The following is a 13,057-nucleotide window of genomic DNA, read 5'->3' as shown; positions in this document are numbered from 1 at the left end:
CAGAGCGTGCCGGGCAGAAGCTACGGTGATGTAGCTGCAGCTGGCCTTCCTTCCATCACGGAACTGCTTAGGACAAGGCGGACTGCTGGGGGAACCGCCTCCGCATTTTGTAAAGCAGCTCTGGGTGAACAAGGGCTGGACTTTGAGAACTTAGAAGTCCTTGGTTCCGACCTCACTTTTAGGTTATGAGAAGTGGGGTGAAGGCATCACTCAGAAACTGTTTCCCCACTTAGGAACTACGACTGAGGTGTTTTTCACAGCGTGGGAAGCTTCACGGTAAAGGGCTTCGTACATTGCCTGGTTCCACGTGGTTAACATCACAGCTGACCATGTTCATGGGCCCTCATTAGTGTGTTAACTGGTAAAACACTCTACAAAGTTAGTCTCCTGTGATGTTCCTGCTACTACTACAGGGAGGTGGCATGCTGTGCCATTTTTAGGTAAAGACCCTGAGCTCAGGAAAACATACTTCATTCAGTTTGGTCACACATCTGAGGGGTGGAGTGCCAGCAACCAAGGTCATTGGCATCAGCGGCCCCTATCATCACCACCGAGTCTTGCGTCTTTCTCACTCCGTAGCCTCTCTAAATAATTCTGTCCACGTTACAATGGCTCTGTTGCTATTATTTTATATCCTTTCATCTCTCATTTCCAATCCTCCTCTTTGAAATTCTGATTTATGGAATTTCGGAAAATGTAGTTTCCTCCTGATTGTACTTAGACGAAAGCCAGTCACACAAACTGGTGTATTTAAAGTCAAAGGGTTGCGTTTCTCCCCCAAGGAAAAGACAAACAGGCAACAACATCCCTTAGATTTCCTTTTCTTTGACAAGTAGAGTTGGAGATAAAACAATTGCTTATGCCCACAATAGCAAAAGACCTCAGGATATACATAAAAAGCACAGAATTTGCTGTGTGATGTTTTCTCCTTAATAATTTAAAAACTTACTCAGTATTTAAAAATCTATGTTGGAATCAGATAAGAAGGAGAGATAAAAATGAATAAAATAGATTGCACTATCTAATTTTATATAAAATAAAATGCCATAGTTCTAAGAGCTATTTATTCCTATCATCTTGTAAAATGGAAATGAAATATTTCACTGCTACCATATTAATTCTCTGTATAATAACAAGAACCTAAAAAAAACACAGATTAATCTGCAGGGCTCTGGTACACAGCATGCATTAACAAATTAATATACGTTTTTGTTACATTAATTATTTCTATATTTTAATGCTGTGAGTTTTCTGGAGTTAAAAATTATTCTGGCTAGATATAGATCTACATCAGACATCACCATTAAGTTTTTATTTGCTAAATAATAAATGAGTTCAATTCATCATAGCCAACTTTATACTCTATAAACCACAGGGAACTGAGAAGGAGCATACACCTCTCCATAAGGCAGTGTTTTGAAATGACCATAAAGGAAGGGATAATGAAAGAGCAAACAGTGGAAGATCTCTTAGATAGCTCACTACGATCCAGTACTAACATACAGAGCTATTGTACGCTGTGTTTCTGACTCAAACAATAGCAGTTTGTATTATTTCCACATATAAGACTTGTATGTCTGAGTCTTCTTGGTGGTACGCCTCTCTTATATCACCTGGAGGGCTTCAAGCAAACATTTAATTATAAATAAATGGCCCAAGTTGAGAATTGTTCTGTAGACCATCTTTGGGTAAAGAGACGAAAGCAGTCTCCCCCATTATTTTAATAATGGAGGCTTGCTCTTCAGTAAATGAATCATTTATCAGAGCCAACTTTAAAAAGTCACACGCCAACACCAAAGGGGGTAACTGTTATTTTTATTTGGTTAAAGTAAAATTGTATCTTGGTTGTGGAGAACGGACGTCTCCTAAATTAATATCAGTGGTCTTCTAATGTTGTTTGTGGCCATGTATGGGGATCGGCTTCCAGGTCCTTCACTTCATGCCGTGACTCCCTGGAGTACCATCTCTCGGAAATATGATAAGAATCTAATAACACGCGTTAGAGGTGATGCAGTGTGGGGTGATTGAGAGGGTCAAGGGAAATCTCATTTGGGATGACCTTATTGTTTGATGACTTAGCTTGCCATTTTTAGTCCCCAATTGCTTTTCGTAATTAAAGAACAGAGTAGCTTTAGTCTTTAAGAAATATTGGATGGGGAAATTTCAAAGAAAGTGCTATAATTCAATCTATCACTTGCCTAATTGAGAGTGTATGCGAGAGACGGCACTTGGAGCCTTTTCTCCAAGTAGAGTGCATATGTCCAGCGAGAGTGTGACATTTCATCGCAGAAAAACTGCAAGAAAATCTAGACCTTTCTGAGGTCTATATTAAAGCTACGGCTGTTTCTTTTTGTTTGCTTGTTTTTCTTTTTGAAACAGGTTGGCCCTAGTCTGGTCTTGAACTTGCTGTATGGCTGAGGCCAATCTTAGGCTTCGGGTCCGCCTGCATCCATCTTCAGGATGTTGTGATTGTAGACACACAGAGACCATGGCAGGCCTCATGTGACCTACTGAAATGGATCCATCACCTTTAATTAAATTATGGTTGGGTTTGCAAATAACAAAGGAGATGTAGAGAAGTGAAAAATACCACCGACATCTAGGATTAATATATTCTAATGCTTTTTTGTTACTTGATAAAAATACTTTATTAGCATTTTGTGTGTGTGCCAATAGAGACAAAGGCAGTGGGATGGAGATGCAAGGAAATAGGTTTTAAATTCAGAGCCTGAAACGCAGAGTGGTGGGGCAGAGGTTATAATTTTATTTATCTATTTTTTATCAAGAGGTGTATAATAATTTAAAATTTCCTAACTTCAGTAGTCTAAATCTTATATATGTTACAAGAAATACATCTATCTGTAATATATGTGTACCTGTAATGCTTTTCTATAAATAAATCTATTTATGATATAAACTTTTCATTTTGCTCATTGGCATCATGTAATATGTATTTAAAGAAAATAAAAAACATATTAGCATGACTAAAGCATAGTATTTGCACTTCTCACTCTTAAAAATGTCTATCTCACATCTTTCACTTGAAAAACATATCAAAAGCTGTGTTAGGTTTCCACAGCTGGGAGGAAGCTCCATGAACCAAAACCAACTTGAGGAGAGGCTTGTTCCCTCTTACAACCCTCAGATCACCCTCCGGCTGCGGGCTGTCAGATCAGGAACTCAAGGAGGGAGTATGAAAGCAGGAACTGAAGGAAAGACCGCGGAAGAATTCTGCATACGGACTTGTTCTCCCTCTGTAGGTGGTCCTATCTTTTCCAGGACCATCTATAGAGGGTGGGCACCACTCATACTGGGCTGACCCCTCCAGCATCAATGAGTAATCAAGACAATGCTTCCCCCAGACTTGCCTGCAGGCCAATCTGATGGAGGAGGTCTCTCAACTGCGGTTCCCTGCTTCGCAGATGAACCCGGCTTGTGACAAGCTTGTGTTTGTACCAACAATTTAGAAAGCTACAGCCTCAAACTGAAAATCTTCATTGCTATATAAATGGGTTTGTGCGCATGCGCGTGTGCGTTCATATATGTGTGTGTGTGTGTGTGTGTATGTGTGTTCATGGGCAAATGTGTATGTATGAACGTGATTGCAATGTCAGCTCAAGATTCTATTGTTGAATAAAAAGCGCCATTTGACCTCTGATGCGAAGATTCCTAGTGAATATTAAAGGCAAAGCCTATGCACTGGAAGCCTGGTGGTGGAGGCACGGCTCCGAGCAGCCACTCCAAGGACTTACCACGGTGTAGTTCATTCCCACTTCATGCACATTTATGACCAGCTTCGGGATGCTGACTGAGTTCAGGTTTTTTCCAATCCCTGTTATTGTGCTTCCACCACTGGCAAAACAGAAGAGAAAACAGGGATATTCAGCGGTTCTCCACCGAGTCTTTAGAGGTTTACACTCAACGATAATGAGTAATAAGGTTTTACGCTCAATGGTAAAGGTAGAGGGCTAGCCAGAGTTGAACGGGAGCTCAGCGTAACACTTCTCTGGAAGTGTGAGAGCATTTTAAAGAAACTTTGTAAGCTGTAGAAATGTCTGAGTTTTTCCTGACTAAATGTGGAAAAGAAGCGGGTTTTACACTCTGAAAAGTACAAAGGAAAACGTCCGCGATCAGTGACGGTAGAATGAGCAGAAACGAGAGAGGCTGAACTGAGTCCAACAAGACACTGGCTATGCAGAATCTGGTAGAGGGGAACGTGCGTGGAAAGGAATCCCAAGGTGTGAGGAGAGCCAAGGGGAGGTGACTCTGCTGTCAGGAACTGTGCTCAGCCGAGAGCAGACACAGACACACACACGCTCTAGATGACACAGGAGTGTATACACTACGGCACTGGGTTGAACCACTCTTGTCTAAAGCAAAACTGGATTGGAAGACTGTTTCTTGGCATGAGGTGCCATCGATAAAGTCAAGCTGTCCCCGAATCCCAAATGTAACTTTCCACTGAATCGGAAAGGTGCCTTCAAAAGAAACATCACTGCATTTAAGTGAGGGATGAAAGCACGAGGCTGCTTGGTTGTTTCCGCAGCCAAATCATCCGTCTGTTCTCGCTCTTCTTCTCCCCATTGGCAGCTTTCACTCACCTAATGAAAGATTTGGTCGGGTGGATTTCAGAGACCATGGGGTCCTCCCGGTAACTGAAGCTGCTTGTCTCTCGGTTAGCTAAATCAATTTTCAATTTCACGGGAAACTCGGCGGAGATGGTTTGGGCTGGGGTGTAGCATTCAAGAATACTATCTGATACACTGAACAGAATCAAACAAACAAAAGAACAGAAAGGAGGGAAGGAAGAAATGCAGACATTAGTTATTAGTGATATACATAATCCGAAATTATATCTGTAAGTCAGAAAACATAACCCTGTGGAGTTTCCTGAGGTGGTCTAGGAGACAAGGTCTTCCTAGTGTAGGCTGTTTACATTCAACTGGATCCCACACTCAGCCTTGTTGAAAGGCCATCCATGACTTCAAAACAATTGGCGGTTCAGGCAACCTTCAAAGTACATTTGGTACTGGAACAAACTTAGCTGCTTCAACTCTAAGAAGGAGAAACATAACCACCTTCCAAATCTAACCTCACCCATTTCTTCCCTCCACATGTCTTCTTTAGCTTTGAATCTTGATAGAAATGCTTATTTTGATGTAATGCCAATAACAGAGCCTCAAGCTCACTCTGTAGCTGGGATAAGACTCAGTGCAGCGAAAGAGTGGATAGCAAGACAAAACTCAGAAGGGGGATAAAGCAATAAAAATGAAGCGTAGAAAAACCAGCAAAGGGGGCGGGTGGCTGTGGGAAGCAGGGAACTGTCAGCTGGAAAGGAAGTCATAAATAAACATCTTTACTGTGCTTTGTTTCCACAGACAAGAGATCTTGGAGTGATGCGTCAGGTACAGACATTAATACGACAAAAAAGCTCCAATACCTTTTCAAAGTACATGTTTTCCCACCAATCGAAATGTGTCTAGAATTCCCGCTGTTTAGATACTTTCCAGTTAACGTGAGCAAAGTCCCTCCAGCCTTAGGACCAAAACTTGGAGAGATGCTTGTTATTACAGGATCCTGAGTAGGGAGCAAAACAAAAATGTTAACTGGTAAATTCCATCATGTAAGTAGATGAAATAAAGATCAAACGTCCTCGGTCATGAACAAAGTAATGCCTGGACTTACTACATAAGAAAATGTGCTGTATTGTGTTGCCCCTCGACTGTTGGAGATGATTACAGACACATTGAAGTGCTCACTCATCGCAGGACCAACTGTGCACTTCAACCTAAAAAAAAAAAAAAAAAAGCAAGACTTAATATGTTTCAAATGCACATGCATTTTCTGATTTTCTGGTTTGGCTGCTGGTTGTGATTGTGAGCTCATGACCGCAAACGGCAAGCTTGGTTTCATGGACTCATTAGGTCAAAAATCACATAATTCTATTTTTTGAGTGATCACGCCAAACTTTGTATAAACCGTAATAGGAAACTTCAGACCTCACCATGGCAGACTTCACCAGCTAAGAAGTGCGCGATAATCTAAGATTGTAAAACTCTATAGTTGGCACATGTAAGATAATGATTGCTATCTCAAGAGCATATGAAGCAATGTGCCATCCATGAACAAGCCAACTCTTTATCAACTTATGCCAGCAGCTATATTTCTGTGACTGTAGTTGTGTGTGACAAGTCTATTTAAATCACTGAGAGGAACAAAACTATGGCAGTTTTCCCATAGAATTATTAATATTACTGTGCCATGTTGGAAGCATAAGTATTCACGTGGAAGCCAGAGGTCAACCTTGGGTGTTATATCGAGGCCACCTATTGGTTTTGAGATGGGCTCTCTCACAGGGACTGGGACAACCTCGATTAGGCTAGACTGGCTGGCCAGCAAGCCTCAGAGATCTTCCTGTCTCTGCCTCCCTGGTGCTGAATTGCCAGTGAGCACCATAATGCCCAGTCTTTTATTGGGCACTGTGTATTGAATTTGGGTTTTTGTACTTGCCTGACAAGCACTTTGGCAACTGCAACATCTCCTTAGAAGCCAACAGAGCCAATTCTTCATCAGCAATCTTATATAGTTTAATATATAATACATATAATATAAAGCTGAATATAATTTGTTTCACTAAGTAACTCCTAAAAAAGAATGCATTGTGTTTCTTCTTTATAGATCTTAATTCATCTTGCAATAATGAGTTTTTGAGAACAAGGGATGTTTCTAGGTGAATTTGCTTTTGTCTTCGGGCTAGCAAGCTTGACATTAATTGGTTTTAGTTTCATTAAAATGTATATGTTAAGGTCTTTTATGACACTGGAATGAAATCTATTAGATACTCTCTTGCACAGGTTCAACCAAAAAGATTCAACTGTTAAAACTTCAGTTGTTGCTACTACAATGTAACAAGTAATTCCCTCATTACCCACTCACTGTAGAATTTAGAGACTGGAGTGGGGATAGGTAGGATAGACAGAGTAGAACAAACACAGGCCTTGATCAGAGGGCTGAACTTGCCAGTCTGTCGGCTCTGATCCCTTAGTTTGGCTAGGCTGCATCCCAGCTTTCTGTGCTTTATGTAAGAATGGAACTGACATCTCTCAGTGTTTGGGGAGATGCCCGGATGACAGAGTGCCAACGACTATTACCTGAATATAAATTTAAGTTCATCAAGAGTCTCAAAAGTGTGATGGATGGCTTCACCCCTGCTGCGAGGACCAGCAGGTGGGTCGTGATAAGAGAACAGGCGCCAATGTTTACTGATGTCCACAGGAGGCTTTGGGAACAGTGTTTGGAGTCTGAAGAGGAAGGGCCACTATTTCAAGTGACACAGATAGCTTCTGCAGAAACTATTTTAGTAGTTTCAAAGCTCCTGGAAGCCCAGCTAGTAAGACATTTCTGTAGGTAAGGTCACAAGCCTCGCGACCTGACCTTACCATACAACCCTAGCCCTGGGAACTACAATAGAAGGAGGTGACCAAATTCCTCCAGCCGTCTCCTGACTTCCACACGCGATGCTCCGTGTGCGACAGTAGGCATAGATTTTCGTCACCACACAAAACCAGTGAAAATACAAATATTAAACTCCAACTGTGCATAAAAATTAAATCAAGCAAACAAGTCAAAAAACAACCAGTGGCGACTGAATCCATCTTTTCTTTACCGAGGCCACATCACCCTTTTCTTTCTCCGAGTCTCTCCAATGCAGAGACCGGTCAAGACCCTTATTAATTCATGATGAACATGTTGAGCATTTTTTCTTTTTTAGAAACTGTAATTAAAAGCCCACGCCTGTCTTCCAAGCCCGGCCCAGCACAGCCCCTGCGTTCCTTACGTATTTGTTGTGCTTTCACTTAGGGCCAAGGTACAGCTCTCATTGCCAAGCAGAACTTTGGTTTTCTTTAAATCAAATTTATTATTCTTCTTGAATCCAAAGTCCCAGCCACATATGGTCAGCATCGTTCCTCCTTCAAGGGGTGCACTAGTGGGGAAAACCTACAAGGATAAAGTAGAACTTAAAATGAAAATACAGCATAATGTGATATTTTTTTATATTGTGGAAACCAACAAAACTATGTATTATATTTTAATAATTATTTTATTTTGAGAAATTTATGTGCATATGTTTCTGTGTGTGGGTTTGTGCCTGTGAGCACATTGACTATGAAGGTCAGAAGAGGACATTTGTTTGCCTAGTCCAGGAATTACAGCTGGTTGGGAGTCACCAAACATGGGTTCTGGGAAGTAAGCTCAAGTCCTCTGGTAGGCATCTATCCAGCTCCCTGGATCTGCTTTATACGTACCCATTGGTATTTCTTATATAAGATTTTCAGTAGCTTTTAAATGTGTATTTGATACATAACATATACAAAATTATGTAATATTTAATACAAACGACACATTTCCACTGGGGGAAAAAATCAAAACTAAGAGATCCACAAATCAGAATTGTAGTAATCTTTCTAATTCTCTTTGACATTATTTTACCTCATTTTAAAGATATTTTTCCTCGTATGCGATGTTCAGTGAATAAGAGGCTCATCTTTGGTGTGTTAAATGTGAATTCTGGAGGCACTGAAAAGATGGTGGCAGCTATGATAAACCAGAACATGAGGGCTTCTATGCCGTCTGGAAGACAACAGTTCCTGGACTAAAACAATTTAGGCAAACACACTTCCAAGTTAAAAATAAGCTTCTCGTGGGGAGCTGTGTGACAATTGAGAGAGGAAATGCTCTTTTGGGGGGACACATTGTAAATTGTGCTGTACAGTACAATGGTGGGAAAATGAAATGTGAAGATGGAGAGCCTGCGACCCCGCCTGGGCCTGCACCAAAGCCTGTCCGGCACCAGCTTACAGTTAGGAAGAACATACAGAAGAACTCAAATTTGCAAACATTCGCATCCTCCCTCAGTAAATAATTACAAACCAATGTCTTAACTCACTCTTGTTACAAAACCCTTCTAAAGTCTTAGCTTAATGCTTTTATGATCGCCATTTTTTGCCATAAAAATCCATTACATAGCTGTGTCTTTCTTGAAAATTCACCTCATCTCTGTCTAACCCAATGAGAACTGCTGGGGGAAAAATCTGTTTATCATATTAGAAATCCAGGAGAAGAGAAACATTGGCTCCCAGGACCTTCTTCAGGCCAAGACCGCCACACGGCTGCTGCTCCTTCTAACGAGAAGGTTTTCCCCATCCAACACAGTAGCTCAAGCTGCTGTAGGTCTGCTCCTTCTGCCTCCAGCCCTTGCCCTGCTCCACGTCCCAACTGAAGCCTGTCACTCAGCACTCAGCTCCCTACGAAGAGCCAGAGACTTGGCCAGCATTGAGAAAAGGTACAGAGTTGTTCAGCAGCTGTACTGTCCAGAGACAACAGTGACAAGAAGTCCCGTCCGAGAGGACGGCTCTGTGTTAGCATTCGCTGAGCCGAACACGGTCCCAGCGGCTTATGGAGGAACTGCCGCTCTTCCAGGGGAAAAGGAAGGAAGTTGTCGTAGACCACACACCCTTGCACAGCCCCAACAATGGGCTGGCAAACTCTCAGTTATCCTGAAGTGCAGAGAAACTCTCCAGGCAGGAAAGGAGTGTCCTGCAGAGAGCCCCAGAAGCCAGAACTCCCACCTGTCTGGCTATCACAGGTAAAATATCCCATCACTGCTGAGGGCACTCCAACAAGACTTTCGGATTGTTAGTGCAGTCCACTAAGATAAAATATGAGAAAGCATTAAAAAAATGGAGATTAAGTTTTACTACTGAAGCCACTTTCTGGTTTAGCAGGAAAAACAAAGCCACAGATATGCCTATGGCAACACACCGCTGCCTGGTCTGCTGTTGCTCCGTATCTGTGACTCTGATCATTGCTTAGTTCTGTTGTGTCTCAGAGATCATCTTCAGTCCTATAAGGCATGGCAACCCCTTTCCCCACCCAATACCCTCAGGATATATTGGGAAAAGGCCCCTCATTTTCTGAACATTCCTCCTTGCTCTCAAAGATCAGATGGCACATTTGAAACAATGGATTGGGGCTATAATCCTGAGATCACTCATATCTAAGAGTACGAAGACTCTCAGCCATTGAACACCGTGTACCTTGAGACGCAGGTTGATGTGTGTGTATCAGAATGTGAAACTCTATACATCAGCTGGATTTGCGCATATAGAGTTGAGGGCAGCAAAGCAAAGGGGCAATCTGTCTTGTTTTTCGCAGCAAGGACATCAAATGTCACGGTCTAGTACAGCATGAAATCTTTCTAACAGCGATGGGTGGGGGTGGGGTGGGCTGGGCTGGGGGGATTTATAGACTCAGCTGTGCTGCTTTCCTCTTACTCTACGACCCAGGCCTCATCAGTGTGTGCATGATACTCTGCAAGCTTCTACGTTTACTTTGCTTTTACTTTTAAGTTTTGTTTTGGGGGTTGGGTTGCAAGGGCAGAGGGCAGAAACAAGGGGACAGGGAGAGGACTGGGATCAGGGTGAATAATGTGAAATCCACAAAGAATCGATAAATAGTTTTAAAAAAAATCAACTGTAGAGCGCTGGACTTCCGAAAGAGGAGGGAGGAGGAAGGCTTGTATGAGAGACTACATGGTTCTAGAAAGCTCTAAGCTATTTATTCTGTTTTCAGCTTTTTTTTTTTTTTTTTAAAAAAAAACAAGCCTTTCAGGGTTAGTAACAAGAAGCACAATGGTCAAGAAGAAATGTTTCTCCTGGTCAGGTTATCAGTCCGCCTTCTTAAATACTAATGCAGATAGTTTTGAAAAGCTGTTGGGACATGACTCACACACACACACACACACACACACACATCACACACATGCGTGTGCGTGCACACACACATCACACATACCACACACACATACCACAGACATATCACACATATATACACATATAACACACACAGACACACACATCATACACACGTGAGCGCATGCACAAAACATCACACATACCACACACACATACCACAGACATATCACCCATATACACAGACAAACACACACACACACACACACACACACACACACACACACACACACACACACTCAGAACGGTTATCATAGATTGTGAAGACTTCCAGTTCCTGGCTCCTGAAACCCCCAAGGCTGTTTGGAAAAGTATACAGTTGCATGTGAGTGTTCAAAGAAGACTGAAGGACACAGCAAGGATTCAGAGTTGCAATTCCCTGCTTTCAGTGCATGCTCTGGCTGGTCAAGAATTGATATTGTATCGCACCTAGCAGAAAATGGTTTTATTGAAAAGCCACTGCAAATCTCGCTCCAAACAGTAGCTAAATGGAAACAGCCAATTCACTCCAGCAGGGTTTCCACTCCGCTACTTTGTTTACTTGGAGCAAACCAGGTGACCCAGCCCTTTAACTCGAATCTTTCACAAGAGGCTTTTACTAAAGTCCAACGGGTCTACACGCAGACAGAAAAAGCCAATACTGGGTCCTTGCTGAGGAAATATTTTCAAGCAAAATATACATGGGCCAAGAGGTTAAAAAAAAAAAACTACCCCTGATTTTCAAACCAATCCTTTTGAAAATAAAACAACACTTAGTTATGCAGTGCCAATGCTGCAAGGCACTGTACTTCAACAGCTGCAGCACCAAGGCTGCCATCCTTGCCAGGAACTAGGATCTTCAAGAGCAGGGTGCACTTGTCTCTTTTTGAACTATATGTCCCAGCATATGACCAGGAAGTATTTTCAAAGTGAATTAAAAGAACGGGATGGCTTATAGAAGTGCAGATGTCAGTACAGCTATTCCGAGAGTCATCACTTCTCGTTCAAGTACATTGAGACAAGATTTAAGCCACGCACAGGTGGAAAGGGAACTGACCTCTATGTGTAAGGATCGTCAGTCTGCGTGGCTCAACTCAGGAGACCCCATGTATGCCACGGACCTAAGACCTCTCTCTGTGGAGTTGGAGGCTTCTGCTTGGGCACCTGGCCTAGAGCGGGCCATGAGGAATGAGTGTGGGTGATTCGGGAGGGAACAGGATCTGAACTGGGGAGCAGTGTTGCTCACTCTCACCCCGCTGTGCGTCACACATGGGCCTAAGGGAGAGCAGCCACCCTAAAGAGGACCTCGGGAGCACTCCTCAGATGCAGAGTGAGGTGATGTCCCAACTCCACCTTCGGGACAAACCTAAGATGAGAGGGCTGGTGACCCCTCACTTTAATGAATAAATTGACTTTTGCATTCTTTTTTTTTTTTGTTTTTTTTTGTTTTGTTTTTTTTTTTTTTTGGAATTTGTGTTTACCTTATAAATTGCAGGCAGACAGACCTCTTGAGTCCAGGTGCTACTGGGGCATTCATCAGAACGCACACATTGATCGTGGCACCAGCCACACTGAACAAAGGATGGGGCAGAGAGACACTGACTGCAAGACTGGAAATGTCCACAGCCCAGGCCATTCAGTGGGATCTTGGAGATCTGCAAAGAAAAAGGACAGAAGGAGTTTCTAGAAGGGTTTCGGTTTGCTTAAGTGAGAACTGAATGGGTAAAAGTTTTATATAAATATCACCTCAGTGCTGGAGGGATGGTTCAGTGGTTAAGAGCTCTGGTTGCTCTTTCAGAGGACCCTGGTTCAATTCCCAGCACCCACATGGCAGCTCACAGCTGTCTAACTCCAGTTCCAGGGAAGGACACCCTCACACAGAAAAGAACAAAAAAAGCCGGGCGGTGGTGGCACACGCCTTTAATCTCAGTACTCAGGAGGCAGAGGTAGGCAGATCTCTGTGAGTTCAAGGCCAGCCTGGTTTACAGAGCAAGTTACAAGACAGGCTCCAAAGTTACAAAGAAACTCCATCTTGAAAAAACAAACAAACAAACAAACAAAAAACCCTTCCCAAAACAAAAAACACACAAAAAAGGAGAAAGGCAAAAATATCACCTGATAGCATCTAATTAGGATAGCATCTAAGTAAAAACTCCACAACAATGGTTTTTAAGTGATCTAAAAATTCAAACTCCTCCTTTTACTATTGGCACATACACGATAAAAGATTAACGCTGTTTGCTGGATATGCTGTGCACCTGAGATAC

The 13,057-nt window shown here is 42.4% G+C and overlaps 1 protein-coding gene across 4 annotated transcripts in view; it reads right to left on the bottom strand.

The window, feature by feature from the left end:
• Positions 1-13,057, bottom strand: part of Met (MET proto-oncogene, receptor tyrosine kinase) — a 108,013-nt gene that overhangs the window by 36,216 nt on the left and 58,740 nt on the right. For all 4 annotated transcript variants that reach the window (XM_041675446.1, XM_041675449.1, XM_041675448.1 and 1 more), the window contains 6 exons: positions 12,272-12,445; positions 7,838-7,998; positions 5,686-5,788; positions 5,441-5,577; positions 4,602-4,763; positions 3,753-3,852 (listed from right to left, as the gene is read on the bottom strand). In XM_041675446.1, coding sequence (XP_041531380.1) covers positions 3,753-3,852; positions 4,602-4,763; positions 5,441-5,577; positions 5,686-5,788; positions 7,838-7,998; positions 12,272-12,445 — 837 coding nt within the window. The remainder of the gene's footprint in view (positions 1-3,752; positions 3,853-4,601; positions 4,764-5,440; positions 5,578-5,685; positions 5,789-7,837; positions 7,999-12,271; positions 12,446-13,057) is intronic.

The sequence above is a fragment of the Microtus oregoni genome, unplaced genomic scaffold (genome assembly GCF_018167655.1).
Source record: "Microtus oregoni isolate MIOR12 unplaced genomic scaffold, Mior012 000026F_ref0000081, whole genome shotgun sequence".
Taxonomy (NCBI): Eukaryota; Metazoa; Chordata; class Mammalia; order Rodentia; family Cricetidae; genus Microtus; species Microtus oregoni.
This window is presented reverse-complemented; position numbering and strand designations above follow the sequence as displayed.